General features: G+C 40.1%; 2 protein-coding genes across 3 annotated transcripts in view; one reads left to right on the top strand and one right to left on the bottom strand.

The window, feature by feature from the left end:
• Nucleotides 1–13,998, bottom strand: part of LOC126259222 (quinone oxidoreductase-like) — a 93,904-nt gene extending 79,906 nt beyond the window's left edge. Inside the window, exon 1 of the mRNA XM_049955833.1 lies at nucleotides 13,426–13,998. Within this exon, the coding sequence (XP_049811790.1) occupies nucleotides 13,426–13,743 (318 nt within the window). The 5' untranslated portion in view covers nucleotides 13,744–13,998. The remainder of the gene's footprint in view (nucleotides 1–13,425) is intronic.
• A 124-nt stretch (nucleotides 13,999–14,122) lies between these two features.
• The window catches only part of LOC126259221 (ADP-ribosylhydrolase ARH3-like), a 67,281-nt gene continuing 53,578 nt past the window's right edge, over nucleotides 14,123–27,825 (top strand). For both annotated transcript variants that reach the window (XM_049955832.1, XM_049955831.1), the window contains exons 1-3: nucleotides 14,123–14,274; nucleotides 14,413–14,578; nucleotides 14,661–14,760. In XM_049955832.1, the coding sequence (XP_049811789.1) occupies nucleotides 14,257–14,274; nucleotides 14,413–14,578; nucleotides 14,661–14,760 (284 nt within the window). In that variant the 5' untranslated portion in view covers nucleotides 14,123–14,256. The remainder of the gene's footprint in view (nucleotides 14,275–14,412; nucleotides 14,579–14,660; nucleotides 14,761–27,825) is intronic.

Here is a 27,825-nt window from a genome sequence, read left to right as displayed (position 1 = left end):
TAGTACCACGATTACAATACATAATATTAGGTTTAAAAAGTGGCCCTTCTCCCTTATGAAACAGATCAAGCCAGTCAGTCAACTCCAGCTCTCAACTGATATACGTCTACAGAGTGGCAAGTTAAGTGTTTATCATTTTCTGTGCTTTTCTTGTACTATATTTATTAAATTTTGCACGTGTTTTTCTGTTTAAGAGGTTTAATCTCATGTTTCTGTAAAAGTAAATTCATTCACTCTGTAGCGTAGTAGTTGCTCATTTGTTTTGTTTTGGAAGCAACCATCCATTCATATAAAAAGCCAGGCAGGTTCCAGCTCTCAGCTGATACATGTCTACAGAATGGTAAGTTAAGTGTTATCCTTTTCTGTGTTTTCCTCATACTATATTAATTAAATTCCATGTATGTTTTTTCTGTTTCAGGGGCTTAATCTCACGTTTTTGTATGTGTAAATTCATTCAGTCTGTAGCGCAGTAGTTGCTAGCTCAACAGCCAGCTCCACAGCTGATTAACACATCAGCATCATTGGTGACACATCAGGAGTGTAGTAAGTTGCATATCTAGGATTCTGCCTGCTTTTATATACTAAAGCGCCACAGAAACTGGTATAGGCATGTGTATTCAAATACAGAGATATATAAACAGGCAGAATATGGCGCTGCGGTCGGTAACACCTACATAATGTTTTATTTGGTGCATGAGTGATCAGACACAGCATCTCCAAGGTAGAGATAAAGTATGAATTTTCCTGTATGACCATTTCACAAGTATCAGGAATATGGTAAAACACCAAATCTCCAACATCGCTGCAACCGGAAAAAGATTGTGCAAGAATGGGACCAATAATGACTGAAGAGAATTGTTCAACAGGATAGAAGTGCAACCCTTCCACAAACTGCTGCAGATTTCAATGCTGGGCCATCAACAAGTGTCAGCATGCAAACCATTCAACAAAATGTCATCGACATGGGCTTCTGGAGCCGAAGGCCCACTCATGCACCTTTGATGACCACACAACACAAAGCTTTACACCTTGCCTGGGCCCATCAGCACTGATATTAGACTGTAGATGACTGGAAACATTTTGCCTGATCGGACGAGTCTCATTTCAAATTGTATCGAGTGGGTGGACGTGTACGGTTATGGAGACAACCTCATGAATCCACGGACCCTGCATGTCAGCAGGGGACTGTTCAAGCAGGTGGAGGCTCTGTATCGGTGTGGGGCATGTGCAGCTGGAGTGATATGGGACCCCTGATACATCCAGATACGACTCTGACAGATGACATGTACGTAAGCATCCTGTCTGATCACTTGCATCCATTCATGTCAATCGTGTATTCCCATGGACTTGGGCAATTCCAGCAGGACTCTGCAACACCCCATACGTCCAGAATTGTTACAGAGTGGCTCCAGGAACACCCTTCTGAGCTTAAACACTTCCACTGGGCACCAAACTCCCCAGACATGAACCTTGAACCTTACTGAGCATATCTGGGATGCCTTGCAATCTGCCGTTCAGAAGACATCTCCACCCACTCATATGCTTACGGATTTATGGACAGCCCTGCAGAATTCATGGTGTCATCTCCCTCCTACACTGCTTCAGATATTAGTTGAGTCCATGCCATGTAGTGTTCCAGCACTTCTGAGTGCTCGTGGAGGACCTAAATGGTATTAGGCAGGTGTACCAGGTTCTTTGGCTCTTCAGTGTAGTTTAGTTCTTCAGTTAGTTTTGCTAGGATGGTTAGGATGTGTGCATGCTGTGTACAGATGCAGGAGGAAGGCTGCAGTTCATGAACAGCTGAATGTACTTTTGGCTTTGGTCAGTCACCTTCAGGCTGCAACCTCACGGTGTTGCAGTGGCAGAGAATCTCATGTGTTGCAAGGGACACCTCAGGTGTCGCTTGTTTTGCCTATGAGCTCAGCTTCCGAGGCACTTCCTAGTGCAGCCAACACGTTGGATCCATCCTTCAGCAGGGAGAGTGGTGGGTGGTAATGTGTTTGCATTGCTCGAGGCACAGGGACAATGTGAAGACTGGCTGCCTGGCCTCGCCCACTCAGCCTGTGAGTAGACAGGTGGCCGCTCCTTCAGCAGGGTCCAACCAGGAACAAGTGGCAAGGGGTTTACTAGTTATCGGGAGCTTCAATGTTAGGCATGTTATGGAGTCGCTTAGGAAGATAATGTTCAGGGCTGGATAGAAAGCCAATGTGCACTTGGTATGTCTGCCAGGAGGCCTCATCCAAAATGTGGAGACAGCCTTGCCTGAGGCTATCAAGTGTGCAAGGTACAGTGGTCTCCAAGTTGTGGCTCAGATTGGCACAATGCCTGTCATTGCCTGGGTTCTGAGGTCGTCCTCAGTTGATACGGGAGGCTGGCAGAGGGATGGTGAAGACTGCTGGCCTTGCACGTGGGGTGCAAGCAGAGCTCGCAATCTGTAGCATTGTTCCTGGAATTGATCAGGGTCCTTTGGTTGGGAGCCAAGTGAAGAGTCTCAACCAAAGGCTTTGGCAACTCTGTGACAGTCTCAGCTGCAGATTTGTAGACCTGCATTATAGTGTGAGAATTTGTAGGAGTCCCCTTGACAGGTCAGGGTTGCACTGTACAATGGAGGCAGCTACTCGGGTAGCAGGGTACTGGGGAGTTCTAATGAACACTCGCCAGACAGTACACAGCAAGGAAGTCAGATGGTGTTCAGAATAAACATACTTCAGTTGTCAAAATTTTAGCTGTAACGTGTCGGAGTATTCGTAATAAAGTTCCTGAATTTATTGCCCTCCAGGAAAGTTCTTGCACTCAAATTATTCCTGGAACCCAGAGCTGCCTGAAAACCGAGGTGGACAGCTCTGAGATATTTAGTGAGTCTTGGAAGATATATCAGAAAGACAGATTAGAGACCATAGGAGGGGGAGTGTTCATTGCAGTTGATGAAAATATTGCCTCTATTAAGGTCGAAGTTGAGTGTGACAGTGAAGTTATCCAGTCGCATATGACAGGTGTAGGTTTTTATTGGCCTCCTGATTCTTCTATGACAGTCGTAGAGTCATTCAAAGAAAGTCTATGGTCAATAGCACATAAATACCCAGACAAGTAATACTGGTTGGAGGGCGACTTTAACCTACCAAGTATAGACTGGGATGCCTACGGATTCAGGGGTTACAGGCAGATAATCATGTGAAATACTTTTGAACACATTTTCTGTAAACTGTCTTGAGCAACTAGCCCACATGCAATGGAAATATCTTAAACCTTGTAGCTACGAACAGGCCAGGCCTTATTGATGATGTAAGTATAGATAAGGGAATTAGTGGTCATGATGTCATTATAGCTTCTATGATTGCAAAAGTTAATAAATTAGTCAAGAAGGCTAGGAGAGTGTGTCTGCTAGACACAGCAGATAAGCTATTGTTAGCATCTCACTTAGGCAGTGAATTGATATTGCTTAGTTCCAGTAAGATGGATGTAGATGAATTTTGGGCAAAGTTTAAGCAGATTGTAAATTGTGGTCTGGAGAGTTATGTGCCTAGTAAGTGGAAATGGAAATGGAAAAGATCCACCGTGGTTTAATAATGAAATCCGGCAGATGCTGAGGAAGCAGAGGCTGTTGCACTCTTGATTCAAAAGAGAATGCACAAATGACAACAAGCAAAGGTTAGTAGAGATTCATGGGTCTGTGAAAAGATATACGGGGGGAGCGAACAACTACCACCACGACACCTTAGCAAAAGATCTGACAAAGAACCTGAAAAAGTTCTGGTCATATGTAAAATCACTAAGTGAGTCTAAGGCTTCCATTCAGTCCTTTGTTAACCAGTCTGGTGTGGCAGTTGAAGACAGCAAAATGGAAATCAAAGTTTTAAATTTACCATTCAAGAAATCATTCATACACGAGACTCGTACAAACATACTGTCACTTGAGTATTGGACAGATTCTGTATGGACAACATAATAATAAGGATCCCCAGCATAGAGAAACAACTGAAAGATTTGAAAGCAAATAAATCACCAGGTCCAGATGAGATCCCAGTTCAGTTTTACAAAGAGTATTCTACGACGTTGGTCTCTTACCTAGTCTTCATTTATTGTGAATCTCTCACCCAGCTCAAAGTCACAAGTGACTGGAAAAAAGCTCAGGTGACTCCAGTATATAAGAAGGATAAAAAAATGGACCCACAAAATTACAGACCAATATCCCTAACTTCGGTTTGCTGCAGATTCCTTGAACACAGTCTCAGCTCAAATATATTAAACTTTCTTGAGACTGTGAACTTATGTCCATGAATTGGCATGGTTTTAGAAAGCATCGCTCATGCGAAATTCAGCTTGGCCTTTTTTCACAAGATATACTGCAAGCTATGGATGAAGGGCAACAGGCAGATTCCATATGTCTAGATTTCCAGAAAGAATTTGACATGGTGCCCCATTGCAGGCTTTTAACAAAGGTATAAGCATATGGAATAAGTTCACAGATATGTGAGTGGCTCGAAGACTTCTTCAGTAACAGAACCCAATATGTTGTCCTCAACAGCAAGTGTTCATCAGGGACAAGAGTATTGCCAGGAGTGCCCCATGGAAGTGTGATAGGGCCACTGTTGTTTTCTATATACATAAATGACTTGACGGACAGGGTAGACAGCAATCTGTGGTTGTTTGCTGATGATACTGTGGTGTACGGTAAGGTGTCAAAGTTGGGTGACTGTAGGAAGATACAAGATAATAGAGGGAAACATTCCACGTGGGAAAAATATATCTAAAAACAAAGATGATGTGACTTACCGAACGAAAACGCTGGCAGGTCGATAGACACACAAACAAACACAAACACACAAGCAGACGACATATTTGGTCTTTAAATATGTCTGCTTGTGAGATGTCTGCTTGTGTCTGTATATGTGTGGATGGGTATGTGTGTGTGTGTGCGAGTGTATACCCGTCCTTTTTCCCCCCTAAGGTAAGTCTTTCCGCTCCCGGGATTGGAATGACTCCTTACCCTCTCCCTTAAAACCCACATCCTTTCATCTTTCCCTCTCCTTCCCTCTTTCCTGACGAGGCAACAGTTTGTTGCGAAAGCTTGAATTTTGTGTGTGTGTTTGTGTTTGTTTGTGTGTCTATCGACTTGCCAGCGCTTTCGTTCGGTAAGATACAAGATAACTTAGACAAAATTTCTAGTTGGTGTGATGAACAGCAGCAAGCCCTAAATGTGGAAAAATGTAAGTTAATGCAGATGAGTAGGAAGAACAAACCTGTAATGTTTAGATACTAGTGTCCTGCTTGACACAGTCAAGTCATTTAAATATTTGGTCGTAACATTGCAAAATGATATGAAATAGAACGATTGTGTGAATAACTGTGGCAAGAAAGGTGAATGGCCGACTTTGGTTCATTGGGAGAATTTTAGGAAAGAGTGGTTCACCTGTAGAGGAGAACACAAAAATGATGCTGGTGCAAACAGTTCTTGAGTACTGCTCGAGTGTTTGGGATCTGTACCAGGTCAGATTGAAGGAAGACATAGAAGCAATTCAGAGGTAGGCTGATAGATTTGTTAACAATAGGTTCAAACAACATGTAAGTGTTACAGAGATGCTACAGGAACTCAAATGGGAATCCCTGGAGGAAAGGCAAGAGTCTTTTTGAGAAACACTATTGAGAAAATTTAAGAGAACCGGTATTTGAAGCTGACTGACAAACAACTCTACTGCCACCAATATACATTGCGTGTAAGATCCATGAAGATAAAATATGAGAAATTAGAGCTCATACTGAGGCATATAGACAGTTGTTTTTCCTTCGCTCTATTTGCAGGTGGAACAGGAAGGGAAATGACTAATAGTGGTACAGGGTACCCTCCACCACGCACTGTACAGTGTAGAGTATCTATGTAGATGTAGATGTATAATATATATTGTGCAGTGTGTGTGAGGATTTTAAATTCATCAAAATGATTTCTGCATACAGTTCTAGGGTATGGATTCCAGTTATGTTTCTTATGGCTTTTTCCTGTGCATATAGCACTTTTCTAGCCAGTGGCTGATTTCCAAAAATGTGATTCCCTACACCATCATGACATGAAAGTAACAATAATAAACTGATTTCGTCGTTTCCATATTTTTAGAAATGCAAAAGGTGTGTAAAGCATAAGCTGCAGAACACAGCCTTTTGTATGTTTACAGGATGTGGTTTGACCAGTTTAATTTGTTATCGAATTGTAAGCTCAGGTATTTTGAAGCATCCACGCAAGCTACTTGCCAACCACCTCATTTTTCTCATATTTCTTCAGCTTTAGAGATAATGCGAAACTGAATAAAACTTGTTTTACCATAATTAACAGAAATGCCATTCACATTAAACCACTTCACAATATTCCTAAAACTTATTAGGTTCCACCTTATGTTTGTCTACAGAATTATTCAAATGCTTCAAATGGCTCGAAGCACTATGGGTCATCAGTCCCCTAGACTTAGAACTACTTAAACGTAACTAACCTAAGGACATCACACACATCCATGCCCAAGGCAGGATTCAAACCTGTGACCGAGCAGCAGCGCAGCTCCGGACTGAAGCAGCCGGCACAGAATTATTAATTAGTGCCATCAGTAGAGATGGTGAATTTTCAATATTCTATGCAAAGAGGTAGGCCATTAATATAATAATAAAAAGTAGGGAGCCATAATTGAGCCCCAAGGCACTCCACATTTGATGATACCCATTCTGCCAATGCTGAACACCTTCTCAACCAACCAATACAACCTTCTGCTTTCTGTTAGAAAGAAAGGTATGAATTAAGCAACTTTACTGCTGCTCCACTATACCTAGGTATGTACCTTTGTGTAAAAGTATTTAGTGACTGACATACTCAAAAACTTTTGTTAGGATGCAAAACCCTCCAACCATTTTAATTTTTTTGTTGTAGAACACTGAAACATCAGCTGCAAATGTAAGTATTGTATCTTCTGCTGATAACCATACATGAAATTTAAACTGACTTTCATGGATGAGCACTAAGGTGCTTAATGAGCCTGGCATGTATTAGTTTTTAGAAAAATGTGTGGGTAGTGAGATTGGCAGATATTATTATCTGCCTTATCTCCCTTCTGATACAGTGGTTTTACAAAAGCATTTTAGAAATTATTCCTTGCTTAAGTGATGCACTGAAAATATGGAAAAGGATTTTAGCTACATGGCTGAAGCAGCATTTTAATAACTTCATTATCTACATCAACATACTCCATATGCCTTGTACAGTGCATGGTGGAGGCACATTGTATCTCTACTAGAGATTTCCTTTCCCATTCCACATGCAAATAGAGCACGAAAGGAAAATGACTGTATATATGCCTCCATATGAGCGATAATTTCTCTTATCTTATCTTCATGGTCCTTATGCAAAATGTACAAAGGAGGCAGTAGAATCATTCTGTAGTCAACTTCAGATGACGGTTCTCTAAATTTTCTCAATAGTGTTTCATGAAATGAATGTCGGTTACCCTCCAGGGATTCCCATTGGAGTTAAGATAGTATCTCAGTAATACTCACGTGTTGACTGAGGTTACCAGTAAAAAATCTAGCAGCCGACCTCCAAACTCTTTAATGTCTTCCTTTAATTTGACCTGGTGTGGATCCTAAACATTCGAGAAGTACTCAAGAATAGGTTGCACTAGAGTTATACACACAGTCTCCTTTACAAAAAACCACACCTTCTTAAAATTCTCTCAATAAACGAAATTTGATTATTTGCCTTTCCTGCTACCGTCCTTACATGTTCATTCCATTTCATTCTGCTCCACAATGTTACACCTAGATATTAGATTGACATAATTGTGTCAAACAGCACACTACTAATGCTGTATTCAGATATTATGGGACTGTTTTTCCTACTCAGCTACATTTACATATATTCTTCTACATTTAGAGCAAGCTGCCATTCATAACTGTTGTCAACTCTAGGAGAGTTTTTACTTTTCTCTGTTCTAGGTACATTGGCTCAAGGAAAATTCATGGCTTCATTTATGGAGCCTCAGGATCTTGTTTGTACCATTACTATTAAAAAGCTTTTGTTGTATATATCAGCAACTGTTTTCCATCACTAACAAGATTGTCTTCATTTTTTATTTGGATATTTTAACTACAAACTGCACTTTTCCCTTCCTTCTTTGAAGTTCCAGATAGGTTTTTCTTTGTTGTTTGAGGTATCAATTTACACTTTGTTGATTGAGGTATCAATTTCTGCTTTCAAGAATATGTTCTTTGATGGTCTTGTTAAGAATTCTACTGTACAGTTTGCAAGGTCTAATCTTATTGGGATCAATTGATCTCTCAGCTACTGCATAAAGCTCACTTTCCATTCTACAATAAATTTTGCTGCCATTAGTAATCCAAAGCTTATAACCTGATTTAAACAGGTTTTCTCTTACTATCTCACTGGGAAACATTTCTTCAAATAAAATTCGTTAATACATGTATTGAATTTGGAATTAACATCAACAGCAGCATGTATAGATACCAATTTGCAAACTGTACCATAGCTGACGATCAAAGTTCTCCATGGTGTGTTTGTTTATAATCGTCAAGTTTATCAAATGATATTTTCTTTTATGACACTGTAGGCTTCCCCAGTGTAATAGTTCTTGGAAGTCTCCTTTTTTGCCACCAGATCACAAAATGAACATGATACAACATTTTGTCAATCATTCTGTCCACCATCTTCAGGAGAATGCTGCTGTTGCTGAGTGCCACCTGCCACAGTTGCTGCCCCCATGTCTGAGCTGGTGGTGCTGCCCCTGGTAGAACACTGACATCAATGATATATTGCTCTCAAAGACTATTTTCAAACACTTGGGCTGGCTGCACCAAAGAGTGTCATGTTTTGATGCATGTGTAGGGTTCCATGACCTGCTAAAAGGAAAACCCTTATCTTTATTAATCACATTGTCTGCCAACCTAATTTCAATTGCCTCTTCATGAATACTATTTCAAAAAGCTGAAGTATTGACATCTATCAGAGTCTCATCAAATTTCATCCTGTGTCCTTCATTTAAACAATGTACCTCAAAGAAATTTGATAAGACTTTGATAGTTGCCAGTACTTGCAGCTTGTGGAACAGTGTTTATAAAGAGGCTCCTGAAGTTAGGGTGGCAGACAATTTGATTAACAAAGATAAGGGTTTTCCTCTTAGCAGGATATGAAATCTTTTACTACCTCGAATCAAAACACAAAGTTCTTTTGTGTGGCCAGACCAAATGTTTGAAAATAGTCTTTGAGGGTGATATATTATTTGTGCCAGTGTTCTACGAGGGGTGGCACCATCAGCCCACTCTTGGGGCCAGTGATTGTGGTGGGTGCAACATATAGGCCTATATAGGATGACAACTTGCAGCCTCAGCATCAGTTTTCAGTGAGACTCAACAGCAGTAGCATTCTCCTGAAGACAGCAGATAGGTGTATCTTTGAAATATCGTATCATGTTGATTTTTAGGATCCAGCAGCAAACTCGAGGAGACTTCCAAGAAATTTATTTTTCTCTGTACATTTACATGGTTTATGGTGAGGAATTGTTCATCATGGTCAGAAAGGCCATTAATAATATTTTTGACAGGTAATTATTATATCTATACATCTCTACAAACTACCAGTATTGGAACTGGCTGTTACCCTAATTGGAAAATCTACCACTTCCATTCTAAGAGCACATCAGGTGTCAGGGTCTACTCTGTTTCTATTATCTATTAACAAGTTCACATTAAAGTCACCCATTACACTGAATGAATTAATTTTTCTAGATAGGTGCAGTAGAAATGATTCAATGCGTCTCAGAAAAAAAAATCCAGATTTCCACAAGGTGTCCTGTAAACTGACAGCTTAATAACTCACTAAAGCCAACATATTCATCTTGATAGAACAGTAATTATATTCACGTTTTAAACAATTTTTATATATTGTTTATTTCTCAGTCCAGCTCACATTTATTTAAAAATTTATTCATTTGTTTTTTAAACTGTGACTCGTTTCAGGCCCCCTGGACCATACTCAGGTCTACATGGTTGAGTCAGCAACCTGTTGAGTCTGTATCACGACCACACATCAGAAATCAGAAAATTATTCTGATATGTGATTGTGATACAGACACACAGATCTCAAGATGATCCAGAGAAGTTAAAAGAGCCTTACTGTGAACAGAAAATAAATAAATAAAAATTAAATAAATAAAACAAAAAATGTGCAACTAGGACTGAAAAACAAACACTATATTACAACTGTTTTAAGCATAATAACACGTGCACTATCGGCTGTTATCTCGATACCACACATTTCAATGTGCCGTTCAGCACAGTATTTGCTTAAATCTGAAATTACAAGGTGCAAAATGAGGCCTCTCATAACATACAAAAAGGGACAAAGATGAACTACCTAGAAGTAATGGCAGTAAATAAATATATGTCTATTAGCCCAAGCTTAATACTGAATGATCAGAAACAGTTCCCTGACCCACCAGTTCTAACTGCAGATAGTGCTAAGAAGCCTATAGAGAACACTCTGTAATTCACGCCTCTACTCACATGCCCCATTTTCCTGGCCCTGTTAACATTTTACTTAGTATAATTGCATAGAATAGTTTCACTTGCTGGGATTGGATTTCAGTTGTTGGGCTTTAGAAGTTGGGAGTTCTGTTGGGTGGGGTGGATAGAGGGAGAGAAGGTGAGAGGTAAGAGCAGGTTTTCTGGCTCAGAGTGCGGGAGGGTGGGGTGGCAGGTGTTTGATCTAGACATGGGATGCACAGGTATCGGAGTCAGTGAGATGCATCACATGATGAAGGTGACTTGGATAGGGAGGAGGTGACAGGACAGAGAAAAGGAAAACTGTTGGGTGGAAGGTGTTGGGACAGTGGGTTAACTTTGGTTGAAGCCAGGAGGACTCTGGGAGTGAAGGGTGTGTAGCAAGGACAATCCCAAAGTGCTTAGTTCAGAAAATCTGGTGATGGAGGGAAGGATCCAGATTGTTTGGGTTGTGAAGCAGCCATTGAAATCAAGCATGTTGTGTTTGGTTGCATGTTTGTTCTTGGTTACAGTTTGTTGGTGGTCATTCATCCTGGTGGACAGCTGTTTGGTTGGCATACTGACATAAAAAGCTGTGCAGTGATTGCAGAAGAGTTACTGTATGGCATGGCTTCTTTCACAGGTGGCCCTGCCTCTGATGGTGTATGAGATCTGTTGAAAAAATTGTGGAACATTCGTAATTTCGAGTCAGTGGTGTGTTGGAGTGAAATGCGCTTGGCATCTCTGCACACACCTGTGTTTAATGTGTAACTGCCATTGTTGTATGTCTGTTAGCTACTGTTCAGTGCTGTATTAAGTAGAACATTGTGTTGCACAGTCTGCAAATTTCAAGATGGCAAAGTTAGAGGGGCAATGCATCCAGGAACGTCAACAAAATTGTGCGTGCTAATTGCAGACTGACTGTCTCAAAGATTGCACAAGAATGTAACATTTCAGTTGGACCATGTCATGAAATCCTGAAACAGAATCTTGGAATGCATTGTGTTGCTGCCAAGTTCATCCCATGGCTCATGAGCCAAGACCAGAAAGACCTTCACATCACAAGCTTTTGGATCATGCAAATGAGAGCGAGATATTTCTTAAGAGAATCATAACTGGTATATATGGTTATGATGTTGAGACCAAGGTTCAGTCTCCACAATGGGTCGGGAAAGGTTCTCCCTGACCAAAAAAAGCTTGTCAGGTCAGGTCAAATGTCAAAGTGATGCTGCTAGTTTTCTTTGACTTTGAAGGGTTAATTCATCATGAATTTGTGCCAAGGAACAAACTGTTAATCGGTGGTACTACTGGGATGTATCTGCAAGAAAATGTGAGAAGGAAATGGTCTGACATGTGGTGAGACAATTCATGGCTCTTTGTGTCACAATAATGCACCTGCACATTCATCCCTGTTGGTGTGTGACTATTGCGCAAAAAACAAAATCACTGTGCTGCCTGGCATCTGCGGACCTCTCTCTCTCTCTCTCTCTTTTTTTTTTTTTTTTTTTTTTTTTTTTTTCCTCCCTTACAAGGCTGAAAACCCCAGACAAGATAAAAGAAAATTCACAGACAGTACTTTGTGCAGTCCAGCAAGAGGCCTACCACATAAGCATAGAAAAATTTTGTGTACAAAGTTCTGCAATCTTTTCAACAGACCTCGTAAGATACACCTATGACAGGACTGGAGTAGGAAGTGCTGGGTGGGTTTATCGGGCAGGTCTTGTACCTGGGTTTTCTACAGAGATATTATCCCTGTGGCAAGGGTTGGGAGTGGGAGTGGCATAGGGATGGACCAGGATGTTGTGTAGTTTGATGGGCAATGGAATACCACTTTAATAGGGGTGGGAAGGATCTTGGATAAAATGTCCATCATTTCTGGGCATGATGATAGAATATCAAAGCCCTGGTGAAGGACATGGTTCTGCTGTTCCAGTCCATGGAGATATTGGGGACTGTAACAAGTGAACCATTTCTTTTCAAAATTTCTTTAAATGCTTGTTCAACAGATGGACCACAAACATAGCTAGTTAATAATGAAAATCAACAACATTCTGGGAGACAAGTCAGATGAGGCCATTAAATATATGAGGAAAGACAGGCACAAGAAAATGATGTTTCAGTAGAAATGATTAAAGCTCAAGGGAAAATGGTACAAAAGAAACTTACAAAATTATTTACAGGATGTCTGTGAAGTGAAACAATTTTTAAAAGCTGGAACAATGCTGTAATTGTTTTAGTTCACATACAAGGAGACAAGAAAGAAATTTAAAAATCAGTGTGCCTATCAGCCTCCACTGTATTATGTACAAGACATTCACTTAAGTTATTTGCAACTGAATAGGAAAAAAAATGAATTTTAATAGGGCAAAAAACAAACTCACATTAGAAGACTATATATCACAATGGCTAAATTGTAGTTTTATCTTGAATGAAATTATAAAACAGAGCGGTGAGTAAGAAATGAACTGCACTCAACCTGCTGAACATAAATTTTTGAGAAAGCTTTAGATCTAGTCTCAATAAAATCTGTATTGCCATACACAAAACAATATTGGATGGAGCAGGTCATGGGAAAGGGAAGATGGCTATGAAGAGAGAAAAGGGAAAATAAAGCCAGGTAGGGGTTATTAAAGAGTGCACTGTGATGGAACAAGTAACTTTATAAGGGCAGAAATATGGGAATTAGGATGGCTTAGCTTTGGTGCTGAATAAAAAGTGCGAAAAAAGTCATGTAAACTTTGTGAGTTGATCATTCCTTGTAATTAGCAATCGTTCAATAAGAAATTTACAAAAAGTAGGATAAAGTAAAAGAGAAAAGAAATGGGGAGTGAGAATCTGGAGTGGGAACATGGACCTCTAAATAATTTGTGCTGTATTATTGGCTCTAAAGCGTAATACCTTAAAGTTCTTCACCGTTTCGCCGACTTCCTCTACTTCTCCAGCTACATCCTTCCCCAGAATTGCAGGTAGTTCTGGCAAGAGTCCATAACCACCACTTCTAATATACGTGTCGGCGGGATTAATACCAGCGGCCCTAACACGAATAAGCACCTCGTTATGTTTTATGTTTGGAATAGGGATGGTTTCAGTTTTTAAAACTTCTGGCCCGCCAAATTTGTGAATTCGCACGGCTTTCATCATCTTTAACAACTGTGCCATGCCCCTCTTATCAACATATAAAGCTAGAGATAAACGGTTCACGGTCAAGGAAAACATAGTCCTAACGTACTTAAAACTCAAGTTTTAGAATAGTATAATTTTCGCAGTTCTTAAGAAACAATTTCTCAAGATTCAGACACTTCGCAAATATTACGGGTAGTTAACAGGCATGATAGTCTTCATTGAATGAGTTCAGCAGCATTGAAAAATGGTAATTCATGCCCAAGGTCATTTGGTTGTTATTGTCTGGCTTTAATTTTGGGTGTTGGGGCGCTATTCTTTCATTATGTAATGCTGAAAATAATGCTGGGTTGGAAATTGTAATTCCTCTATGGCTTTGGATGTAACTATATTATTTAAGAACTGGCAGCAGATTATACAACTCAACGTCTAGTACAATGTAATTCACGTGTAATTACACGGTTTCTCGCCCATTTCAAGTATCTAAGTACACAGCATTTCCACAGATGTTACACAAATACTGCTACTACGTAACAGGTGCTAATAAAAAAAAGTCGTGTCATACCCTTACGCTAGCGTCCTTGTTACCTTACTCGAGCAAAAGCAGTCATGCAACGAATTCTGCCCGTAAGATTTATGTATAAAGTTTTTTCTATTAATTCGTACTTTAATATGGAAATGAACTGATGATCAGCTCGTTGCTCAGTTAAGATCTCTGATAGTAATCATGTTGTAAAATAAACACACTGATTATTTCAAATGAAGGTGATGACGAAGATGGATCTCAGCACACTGTCCCAGAAATTCCGCGGTTGTATGCTAGGTAGTCTTCTTGGAGACTGTTTGGGTGCTCCATATGAGGGAGATAGCAGTGTTTCTAAAGCGGTTCTTCAACAATATTTTGACAAAATTGAAGGCCCGCCTTTCAAAGGTACCGGTATTTTGTTGAATGTAAACATCTACCTTGCAGTTTCCAAGGCATAGAAAACTTGTACAATTTATTTGTTTTACAGCTCCAATAAAACAATATACAGATGACACTGCAATGACAAAGTGCGTGGCGGAATCGCTGATAGACTGTCGTGGCTTAGACCCCCAAGATATGGCGAAGAAGTAAGTACTTTTAGTGCAATAAAAGTGTTTATGTAAAGTTAGAAACTAACCCTTACATATCACGACCACAGGTCAGTATGTCAGTAATAAGTGACTTTCACCTTTGACACAGCAGTGTAATGGTTCATCACGCCAGAATCGCTGAATTGTGGAATATTAGATTGGAGTCTCTTGTTGATTTAGTTATTTACAGTTTGTGGACTCCCGTTTGGTTTACTCGCCCCGCCTCCCTTCTCCCTGAACTTTGCAAAATTTGTTTTTGAAAAAGTGACATTACCAACCGTTGTAGCCACAAACAAAGATTTAATAAAGTGCATTTTTTTCCCATGTGGTGAGTGACGAGTAGTTTACAGTTATATTATTGACGACCAGTAGGGTACGTTATAAAACTGGACTGAGAAAGTTTTGAGTGACCTCAATTCCAGTGAAAAAAGATTAATGTCTGAGCCCAGTAACAGCTGATGCTAAATGTGTTTTCATTTCCGGTACAGTTTTTTATGTAAAGCCCATCAGAAAAGAAAAATGTTCAAAGTAACTACAAGGAAAATTTCAGTGAAGCAGAGTCTCAAAACACTGTACACAGAATTTAAAGACCACTTCTTTTGCTTGTGAGTCAAGTACGTTAACGCTACGTTCTGCTTTGCTCATTATCTTTTTGCATATCTAGAGGCCACAATTTAATATCGTTCACAAATATTTACAGTACAGTAATTTTGAAAAATTAATTTTTCAACCTTCTCACTGTTGGTAGTGATGTTGGCCATCTCGGAGACATTGTATACAATGGTTACATTGCAGCATAGATAAACATGTATATTGAATTTCATAAAATAATGGAAGTGCAAAAAAGCAGCATCCTAAAATACTCTTTCCACAATTTTGTGTATACTTGCATAAATCCAAAATAAATAATTCATTTTACATTCTTACATCGTACACAATCTGTAGTTGTGTAATTTACTGTTAAAATTAACTTTTTTACTCCCTTTGTGAAAGGACAGCCTGTCATAAAATATGCTCCCTGCATTTACAGATTATATAAAAGTTATTTTTAAACCCTCTTGACAGACACACACACACACACACACACACACACACACACACACACACACACACACACACACACACACACACACACACCTGGTGCTCCACCCCATATTAAGTATGGTACACAGGGGAGGTCGGAAAGTGAAGAGCACATTTTTCGGTATTGTATAAAAAAAAATAGTTATGAGAAACTTCCACACTCTGGGGAGTACTGTTGTGCACATAAGTCTCTCCATTTTCATGTATCCTTCCCACCACCACTCTTTTACCACTCTGTTCCGGTCTTGTTCTTTTACTTTGAATACTCTCCTGTATTCTTTCAGCTGATAGCTCTTGGTCTTTTGCCTGTGAGCCGTGATTCCTGCCTCTTCCTTTGCGTGCTATCATATGCAGTTCTCTGTAATCATTTGTTCGACTTTAGCCTTGCTGGTTCTTTCTGCTCCTGTAGGATACTTCCTTTACTATGTCCAGGACTTTCCATTACTTATTCTGTCCATTCATGTCGGTCCTACTTAGCTTCTATGAAATTACATTTTATGTGCATGTATCTTGCATAAACCCTTATCTTCATTGTCAAGGTTTCAGAAACGTTGGTCAGGGTAGATAAACAGTACATAGCTCGGTTCACTTCTTAGCAATGATGCTGTTTGGATACCTTCCTTCATACACACAATGGTCAGTAAATCCATTCATGGAGTGAGAGCATTCAGGATTTGTGACAAGTTTTACATTAACAGGCTTAAGCAACCGCTTCAGACTACTTCTGTGAAGTTTGCTAACAAATTTTAACTATAGCTAATCTACTAAACTTGTTATTGGCACTAATCTACTCACTGACAATTGTGACAGTGACTGATTCCTTTACATATGTTAGGATAAAAATGGCAAAATTCTTCATTTGTGTGGACATACTGTCTGCAGTTGCTTTATAATTATTGAAGGTATTTTAAATCTGTCTTTCCAACTATGAGGAAACATGTATTTTTGTTTCCAAATGCATTCATTTTATTTAAATAGAAGACGTCAGTTGCCTATAATGTAAAATATTTACAATTTGGCTTACTTTCCAGCTCATAAGTCATAAAAGTTGTAATGGTGGCGAGATGGGAGGGGTGTGGCAAAGATGAGTGGAATGGAGCGTGAGTTGAAGGAAAAGGTGGTGAGGAACAAGTGTTGAAGTGAAAGGAGGGGAAATTTAGAGTAAGACAGTGAGATTTTCATGTTTGTATGATGTTCCTATATCTTTATTTTGCTTAGTCTATGGTGTTTCTGTTTAAGGTAGTCTTCGAATGTGGAGTGGTTTGTGCTGTATTTTTGTGCCCTGATGTGCTCTCCATATCTTGTGTCAAATCAATCAGTGAATAACTTTCGCAATCATTTTGCAAATACCCAAACAATAACACACCTTAATTTTCTGAACACAATGTCCTGCGTGAAAATTCCTCACCACACCCCACCTCCCCATCCAACAAGACACTAACATCACAACACACCACACAAACCATCCTAGAAAAAACCACACCCCACTGAACTCAACCCAACTCAAAACTGTGCACCAAACCAACTCAACCCAATAAAGCCTCAAGCCAGATATGGCCTGTTTCAACATAGCCACCCACCAAAGCCCAGCTGTCCTGTGCAATATGTTGCATTTCACCCTACCTCTGGATGGGCAGTATCAGCTTGAGTGTGCACAATATTGTGACAGTACAGTCCCATGTCTCAGGCTGTTTCCGTTCATGTATTTCTGCTGCTCACAGATTTTTATTTAAAGACTTGTGAACACCTGGTCTTTCAGCAAAATGAACTTTGTTATATTACTAATTACGATATGTGGAACATGCAGCAAAGGCGAGTTCCCCTTACAGCAGTTACGATTTTTGCTCTTATCTGTGTTTGGCAATGACTTGCGCCACAATTCTTCCCAAAATTCAGGCGACTGATAACACAGTCAGAACAGTTCAGACATCATCCCATAAGGTGTCAGGAGTTGGACTGAACGCCAGATTAACATTACATTCAGAATCATATTCAATCCAAATTGGTGTATTAAACCAATTAAATTTTGATAGTGCCATATAAATATTCTGAGCCAAAAGGACTCATTAACACTAACATGTGCTTTCAGCTATTAGTAATTAAGATCAAACTGCAAGAACATGAGAAAACATGTAGGGGCTCTGCTCTTAGCCCTGTTTTGTTAAACTCTTATTGTTATTTTGGTTCTCGGTCTCAGGTGTGCTGCAAATAGGAATTCTCATTCATGAGGCACTTTTCACTTTTCTTAGCAAAGTATCAGTAGTAGTTTTATTTGGATCATTGCAAGAATATGATAGTAGCAACTGTATGATCAGAAAGGTATGGTGCTCAGTTAACTGTCCACCTGGTTTGAATGATGTTAGTGGTGATTCACTTAATGTAGCACTGACTACTGAAGTAAAGGCATTGTGGGGGCATCGGTACTTCTAAGTTCTACCTACTTCATCCTGCTCCGCATGCAAGCATACATTATACACTGATGTATGATGAGGAACACCTGCCCTGCTACATCATCTCATGTTTCCCTCAATGCAGAGAATGGATCCAAAAACTCCTTCCTTTTGAAGAGAAGCACCCGTCAATCTGCTCAATCTGATATATGAAGCACTTGTCTCTTTAGCACCAAGCAGACACAGACTTCATTCTTGTAATTACATTAATTCTGCAGATAATTCCTTAACCAACGTTACTGTATGCTACACAACTGAAATGAGTCGCTACATGTTTCGTATGTTACAGTTAGTTAAGTAAGAAGCCCATTGCAATCTTGCTTACACTGCTCTAAAACATACTGACTGATAGTTACTTGACTAAATAGGTGCTACACGTCGATTCACATGTATTTGACATGAATTAACAGCATCACAAAACAATGACTAAGGAAATGATGTTGTTAGTGATATTACACAGATAGAAAGAAAAGCAAATTATTACTATTGTCTTAAAAACTGTTGTATGTAAAATGCAATCCAGAAAATGTTTTGTTACTGAGTGGTGGTCAGTGGACATCCAGGACTAGAGCTGGATTATCCTGCTATGTTTGCCAGATATTTATGTCTAGCTTTAATGAAATGTTCTCAAGAATCTGTGCATAATAAGCGACAGTGAGTTAGAAAATTATGTTTTTTACTGCAAGATGGTCATTTTAAGAATAATTTACAATGTCTATTGTCATATACATTGGTGGAAATCTGCTTCTTTTTACCTTTACCTCTGCTACACCAATGAAAAATGAAAAATGTTTACGTTGTTGATGCCTCTCTAGCTGTGACAGATTTAATTTTCAGTGGCCGTTTGAGCCCATATTTTCTGTAATTGCATGTTTCCTCCACAGGAGCTTTTCTTTGTTGGTACTTTATCTTAGCTCACGAAGTCTCCCTCTGGGTATTCACATTTTGCAGTCAGTGCTCTGTTGTTGCTTAATTCCTCTCTTTTGGGGATGGTGCCAATGACAGCAAGCTGTTCGCTGCAGGATGTCAAATCAAACACATTTCAGCTGTCTAATTTCCAAACTGTTATTTTATTTGGGTACCAGTTCCAGCAATGTACTATGCCATCGTCAGGCCCCTGATTGACCCCCGTGTAGGAAGTTTCCAACCTTGGTTCTGGTCAAAATAGGGGCCAGCATTCAAATACTGGTACCTGTAGATTTCTGCTTGATACAATGATCACTTCAACCATCATTTGCCAACTATTAGATAAAACCAACTACAGTTGCCAGATGATGGTTGAAGTGGTGGCTGTATCAAGCAGAAATCTACAGATAAGAGTATTTGAATGCTGGCCCCTATCTTGACTGGAGTCAAGGTTGGAATCATCTTACACATCAGTCAGGGGTCTGAAGAATGCGTAGTAAATTGCTGAAACTGGTAGTCAAATAAAATAAGTTTGGAAATTAGATGGCTGAAAGGTATTTGATTTGACATCCTCAAGAAAAATACTTTTTAAATGTATAATTATAATAAAAATGTATTGCCTACTCATAATGATAGCAGTATAAACACTGGAGATGCCCCAGAAATATGAATCACATCTAGTGATGAGCTTAGTTTTCAGTACACTTCAGACAGAAAAACACACACAAGTTTGACAGTTACTGGTGTATGATGTTTATTTTGCATTCGATGCATCAGAGTGTTGTTTGTAACTAAGCTCTATTCCCTAGACATAGTTACAGAAATGTAAATAAGACTTAGTGGCATATACTTTTAGTATTCTGATTCTTGGCAGTCGCGTTTTCGAGACAGAATCTGTAGTCACTTTGCAACTGACTCTTAGTAAGACATTGGCTGGTATTCTCCGTCCTAGTAGTGTAACTGAATCTTAACAATGCAGGAAATGTTTGGCAATTCTGTGAATGATGAGGTGCGTCCTGGATGGCACAGAATTATCCTGCTGAATTCACTTGATCTATTCATGTAATTTTTGCCGAATAACCTGAGTGATTTGCACATAAGGTGCGAAATAAGTTTTATCAGTCTAGGAAAGTCATTAGATGTGGAAATAGCAACTAATCTTGTCTTCTGTGCTGTGATTTAGCTGTTGTATCCACCACTGGGGCAATAACAGAGAGACAAATATTGTAGCTCTTCACTAGCTCTGAGGTAACATGGTCGCCTGTGAAGCGATGGCAACTACAACAGTTTCCAGTCTCACTGAAGACCAAATTTCTGTCAGTTTTGTGACAGAGCTAGGGGCAGCCAGATCACAAATCAATAAGGAAGTCTTATTTTATTTATGAACTGCCACATTTCTATATTACTTGAGCATGATATGGGGCAGCAAGTAAACAGTGTGTTTCCAAGTCCAGTGTGAGTAACACAGGGTGTATCAAAAAGAATAATCTGATTTGGCACATCTATATTTCTGAAACTAATAAACATATACCTTGATTTTTTTTTATGAATGGGGAAACTCAGTTTTTTCCTTACCTTTTCATGGGTGTTCAATATGCCCTCTTCAGGTGCACGGCATATGTCAATGCAGTATTCATGTTATTCCCACACTGCAGCGAGTATGTCTTGAGTTACAGCTTCCACAGACACTGTTATGTAATGCCTCAGTTCATTCATTGTTGTTGGTAATGGAGGCACATAAACAGTCTTTTATAATCCCTGAAGAAATAATCACACAGTCAGGTCTGGTGACCTTGGAAGCCAGTAATGTAAGGCTGAATCATTTGACCCAGTACGAGCGATCAATCATTCAGTAATCCTTTTATTTAAAAATTCCAGCACTTCCGGAAACCAATACGGCAGTGCCCCATCCTGTTGGTAAATGAAATCGTTCGAATCTGTCTCCAACTGTGGAAAATTAAAGCTCTCAAGCATATCAAGATATGTGCTTCCTGTAACAGTGTTATTGGCAAAGAAAAATGGATCATACACCTTCCCCATGAAACTGCACAAAACACATTAAATTTTGGAGAGTCCCTCTCATGTTGTATAACTTAATATGGTTGTCCCATACCCCATATTCTCAATGATTAATGAAAAATCTCATATAAAGATGTGAAACAAATACTAACAAAGATATAGAGGGGCTGGCCAGTACTTACCTCAGCTCAGTACAGCCGATAGATAACACAAATCAGAACAGAAAATTTACATTCCTAGCTTTCGGAACTTTGTTCCTTCATCAGGGAGGAGAGAAGGGACAAAAGGGAAAGTGGATTTAGTTACTCACAACCCAGGTTATGAAGCAACAGGAAAAGGTAAACAGGGAGGGTAGCAAGGATGGAGGCATGGTTGTCAGAGGGAAGCCAAAGATATTCTACTGTTAAGTACTGTGCCAGCTTCAAACCAAAGAGGATGCACACAGAAGTAAAGAGGTATATAGTATAAAGATAAACACAACTATGTAGGATGAAAAGATGAGTGAATGGCTAAAGAGGAAAGGGAAAGAGGAGAAGACTGAAGAGTAAATGGGAGTGAGGTTGGTTAACGTAGGTTCAGTCCAGGGGGATGGCGGGATGAAAGGATGTGTTGGAGTGCAAGTTCCCATCTCTGCAGTTCCAAGGGACTGGTGTTGGGTGGGAGAAGCCAAATGGCACATACGGTGTAGCAGGTTCCTAGGTCCCTAGAATTATGCTGGAGGGCATGCTCTGCTACTGGGTATTGGACATCTCCTAGGCGGACAGTTCGTCTGTGTCCATTCATGGGCTCAGCCAGTTTAGTTGTTGTCATACCGATGTAAAAGGCTGTGCAGTGCAGGCATGTCAGCTGATAAATGACATGTGTTGTTTCACATGTGGCCCTGCCTTGAATTGTGTATGTTTTACCAGTAGCAGGGCTGGAGTAGGTGGTAGTGGGGGGATGCATGCATCACATCTTTGTGGTCTGGACTCATGGTGAAGAAACACTCCTTCATTTCCTCCATAACCGCAACTCCTTTTCAAATCTGAATTTCACCTGGTCCTTCTCCAAAACCCAAGCCACCTTCCTGGAGGTTGACCTTCATCTTGTTGAAGCTCACATCCACACCTCTGTCCATATCAAACCCACAAACAAACAGCAGTACCTTCAGTTTGATAGCTGCCATCCATTCCACATCAAACGCTCCCTTCCCTACAGCCTAGGTATTAATGGCAAACGTATCTGCTCCAGTGACGAATCCGTCAACAATTACACCAATAACCTGACCAGTGCTTTCCTCTCCCGCAACTATCCTGCAGACCTAGTCTACAAACAGATCTCCCGAGCAATACATTCCTCCCCGTCCAATGTTCCTACCCCCAGACCACACAGAAGCATCCCCCTTGTCACCCAATATTATCCTGGCCTCGAATACACCAACAAATTACTCTGCCAGGGATATGACTTTCTCAAGTCAACCCCTGAAATTAGATCATCCCTTGACAAAATTCTTCCCACACCACCCAGAGTTGCCTTTCGTCTCCCCCCTAACCTCCGTAACATCCTTGCCAAACCCTACAATATTCCCAGACTACGTTCTCTACCCAGCGGTTCCTACCTCTGTAACCGACCCCGCTGCAAAACCTGCCCCATGCATCCCCCCACAACCACCTACTCCAGCCCTGCTACTGGTAAAACATACACAATTCAAGGCAGGGCCACATGTGAAACAACACACGTCATTTATGAGCTGACATGCCTGCACTGCACAGCCTTTTACATCAGTATGACAACAACTAAACTGGCTGAGTGCATGAACGGGCACAGACGAACTGTCCGCCTAGGAGATGTCCAATACCCAGTAGCAGAGCATGCCCTCCAGCATAATTCTAGGGACCTAGGAACCTGCTACAATGTACATGCCATTTGGCTTCTCCCACCCAACACCAGTCCCTCGGAACTGCGGAGATGGGAACTTGCACTCCAACACATCCTTTCATCCCGCCATCCCCCTGGACTGAACCTACGTTAACCAACCTCACTCCCATTTACTCTTCAGTCTTCTCCTCTTTCCCTTTCCTCTTTAGCCATTCACTCATCTTTTCATCCTACATAGTTGTGTTTATCTTTATACTATATACCTCTTTACTTCTGTGTGCATCCTCTTTGGTTTGAAGCTGGCACAGTACTTAACAGTAGAATATCTTTGGCTTCCCTCTGACAACCATGCCTCCATCCTTGCTACCCTCCCTGTTTACCTTTTCCTGTTGCTTCATAACCTGGGTTGTGAGTAACTAAATCCACTTTCCCTTTTGTCCCTTCTCTCCTCCCTGATGAAGGAACAAAGTTCCGAAAGCTAGGAATGTAAATTTTCTGTTCTGATTTGTGTTATCTATCGGCTGTACTGAGCTGAGGTAAGTACTGGCCAGCCCCTCTGTCTCTTTGTTAGTATTTGCAACCCATATTCTCACATTATCAATGTTCACCTTTCCATTTAGGTGGAATGTTGCCTTGTCACTAAACACTAAGTGTGGAAGAGAACTGTCATCCTCAATTTTGCCAAGGACAGTACCTGAATTTCGTGTGGTTTCATGTGTAAATGTCGACATAACACATACCAGATGGACATTGGGGGCATATTGAGCTGTCGAGCTGCATGGCGAACGGATTTCTGCGGACTCCTTGTGAAACTATGGTGGGAGCGTTCAACATCTGAGTCAGTATGTTGTTCATGGACATATATCAAATAACGTAAGTTATGATTTTTTTTAAATCGGTTATTCGTTTTGATACACCCTGTATATTGCTAATTTGTGCCAATATAAGCTTGTTTGTGTTACGGATACCTTATGTTTTATTACAATAGACTTTGTGTATGGTTTCTGAGGTAAATGGTATTTCATTTGTGTTAGTACATTGCATAATCTAATACTAAATCCTTTATTTTACATTGGGGAGAAGTTAATCAAAATACAATTCTGTTAAATTATCTAGAACAGTCTGACAATGCTCATTTAATTTACCAATTCAACACCTGTAGAGTTCTATGTGATCTGAGTTAAAGATGTTGTCAAACCAGGTCTGAAGTGCGTTTTTGTCCAGAGAGGTATTTTCTTGACAATTTTTTTAAAATAAGGAGCTAGAATGATAAACATTTGAGGGTATAAGATTAGAAGAAGTAGTATGTGAGGGGTGGCTTTTAAAACAAACTTGTGGATAGTTTTGTTTGTGAAATAAACAGAGTGCATTACCTTATAGTAGCAATATGTCATGCAGTTTTGAAGGTTGTTTTTCTTACATTGTGACCAAAAAGTGTCTTAGTTGTCTGCAACAAATACCAGCTGTGATAGGCACACCCTGGGGAGGATTTTGTAGTGTAAAACATCCTTTTTGAGCCACCAGATGCAAAATGTTGTCCAGGCTGCACGTAACTTGAGTGTCTTTTGTTAGGACTCTATCATTAATTTCTTCTTGTGAAGTTAACATAAATGCATTACCACTCATCACCAGTAACAATATTACAAAGCAATACACAATGAGCGAACTGATGATGTTCAAGTAAAACTGCAGTAATAGTCACGTGTTTGGCTTTTGTTGCTTTGAATTAAAGATTCCAAGCTACCTCTGTTGCCTTCGCCATTGTCTTAAACCCAAAGCAAATAATGTATCTCAAATGTTAGACCTTTTTCTGGTTACACCTATTTTGCATCTCTGGAAAAATGTACACTCAAGTTTCAAGCATGCGAAATCCAATGTGTAACTGCAAGGTAAATACTAAAACTGCAAATAAGAAAATAACAGTTGACAATACTGATAGTGCTGCACTGCACTGCATTTCCCGGTTGGACAGTGGGTGTCATATGGCCATTACCCAGTGGCTACTGTTCGGTGAGAAAACTCTCGTGTAAAATGTTCTTATCTTAACGCAGCCATGAGCTGTAAGGCAGAATTGGTTTTGGAAGTATTTGCTATTACAGGTGGGTTAGACAGTGAAGCAGACTATCTTCAATGTTCCGTCAGACATAACTTCAGTAGACACCCGAAATTGGATTTAAAAAAAATAAGGAATTGAGGGGTCTTAAACTTGCACCTTTATATGTACAGTCTTAGACAATAAAACTGACCGCCGGCCGGCCGCCACAGAGACTAAGTCCGAGTCATTCACTTAAGGTGGCCAATAAAACTGACCGCCCCTGACAACTCTAAGTCCGGCCATATGCACAATCTGGCAACACTGTAAGATGCGGAAGTGTTAGGAGGAAGTATTGTCTACTTCCGAGACGTTGTCGGACTATGTGAGCCCGTGGTCTAGTGGCAAGCGTCGTGCGTTCTAAGCTTACCGTCGCCTGCTCGCGTCCAACTGTTTTTTTTTTTTTTTTTTCCACAGTCGGTCTAAAGTTATGAGTCTGACTGAACATCAAAGATAATTCGCTTAACATTCTACCCACCAGCAATAACAAGTATTCCAGAAACAATTCCGCAGGACAGCTCGTGGCTGCGTCGCGATCATAACAGCTTACGCTCGAGCGTTTCCTCGCGCTGCAGCGGCTACCGGCCACCGGCCAGGCGCCACCCGCCGCCTGAAATCCGGCACCGCTCAGGTGAACGCGGCGCGACGCTGTCAGTGTATGTATCAACTGTCATTTTCGAATTTGAAGTTCTAGTTATCATCTTGCAGTTAAGCATTGGATTTTGCATACTTGAGAATCATGAACTACAGTTAAGCATTGTAAAATTGAGTCGCAAGTGGAAATAGGTGTAACATCTGCAACGCAACGTTTACTTTTGGTATAACAGAGGGGTGAATGCAGAGGAGGCAGCTAGAAAGATTTGAATTGTGTGTGGAGCGAGTGCTTTTGGGAAAAATACGCCAGAAAAAGATATTCTTGTTTCAACAAAGATCGTTCTGGCATCAATGATTTTCCACATTAAGCAAGTCTCGACTACTGATATATGTGATAGATTACCATTTTACCATCATGCGACATTTGCATTCAACAGGCAAAGTTCAGAAGTCTGGTGTACGAGTACTACATGCTCTAATTCGAAACAACAAAAATCAACGGAGTGACTATTATTGAACGTCATCAGGTCGCTCGCTCATTGAGCATTCGTATGCAGTACTGTAACTGGTGACGTGTTATGATGCCTTTATCATTAACTTCCTAAGAAGAAATGAAAGGCTGAGCCCCTCCAAAAGACATAAACTCGAGCAAAGAGTAGTGTGAACATAATATTTTACATCTGATAGCTCCAAAAGTGAGTTTTGGGCTACGAATTCTACCAAAACACAGCTGGAATTTGTTGCCAACAACTGAGACACCTTTCGGTCTCAGCGTAAGAAAATCGAGCAACACAACTACATCACATGTTCTACTGCATGATAACGCACTTCTTGATTTGAGAAACAAAACTATCCAGGAGATTGAAATTAAAGTCGTCTCTCAGGCACTTGTATTGATAGAGAAGTCCTCTCTCAAGCACTTGTCCCTCTCGTCATATATTCGTTAAGCTTTACCTTTCCCGCTCTTGATCGATGAACCGTCGACGCAATTCATTTCTAGACGAAAATACTCTTAAAACTACTCTGGTATAATTATATCGTTGAAACCAGTAGGTTTCTACTGGCGTAGAATTTGTAAACAACTTTAGCATTGTCAGATCGTTTTAGATATCGTGAAAGAAAATTCTTTTGTTGATTAATTTCTCATTGATGATTACTGTTGCGTTTAGTAAACTATCGGAAAATCCAATTAAAATATTCACTGTACTAATACAAAATAAATTCAGCTTACTACAGAAACATCACGACGGCAGACTATCTTAATAAAGCATTAAGTATCTGTGAGACGATTGAGCGTATTTTAACACGAATTAGTAGGACATTACCGACTTTTGACTTCGAAAAGATCCGTATTTACTTCATTTCCTGTATCATCCGCTATTATTATGAAAAGTGGCATTTCATAGATATAATTATGTATTCACAACAACAAAAAATATGTCGTCATTATGAATTTGGCAGTACCGTAAGGTTTTCGCTCTGACACTAAGGGTTACTGAAAGTAGCAAGGCGCGTTGTCTTACGATTCCCTTATTGCGTTTGTATCTGCCTGCTTGCAGCTCTGCTACAAAAGAATTAAAAATCTGGCTTCCAGCGAGTCTCGAAAGGCGAACGAAAGCAGCTTGCACCTGGTAGCCAAACATGTTTCTTGGGAACAGGCTACTTCCTAAGTGGGAAGACATTCTTTTGTGGTTGAATTGTTGGCAAATGTCAGTCAGACGTGTGCTGTTGGTCTAAGCGTTTCGGTGTGTTGAATTTGTACCAATGATTTTTCTACAGGTTTTTTCTGTCCCAAATAGAGAGTTGAAGCCTCCCATTAGTATTTTCACGTCATCTTGGTAAATTTTGCTCATAGTATTTTCGAGTGTGTTCCACAATTTTTCGACATTTTCGGTGTTTTCCTTATTTTCGATGTTGGTGGGGGCATGTGCATTTATGAGTGTATATTTTTTATAGGGGCTCTGAATGAGCATAGTCATAACTCGATTGTTGATGGGTGTGATTTCTTCGACAGAGTTGTTGATAGATCTGTGTTCGAGAAATGCAATGCCGAGGATTGGT

The sequence above is a fragment of the Schistocerca nitens genome, chromosome 5, assembly GCF_023898315.1.
Source record: "Schistocerca nitens isolate TAMUIC-IGC-003100 chromosome 5, iqSchNite1.1, whole genome shotgun sequence".
Classification (NCBI taxonomy): Eukaryota; Metazoa; Arthropoda; class Insecta; order Orthoptera; family Acrididae; genus Schistocerca; species Schistocerca nitens.
This window is presented reverse-complemented; position numbering and strand designations above follow the sequence as displayed.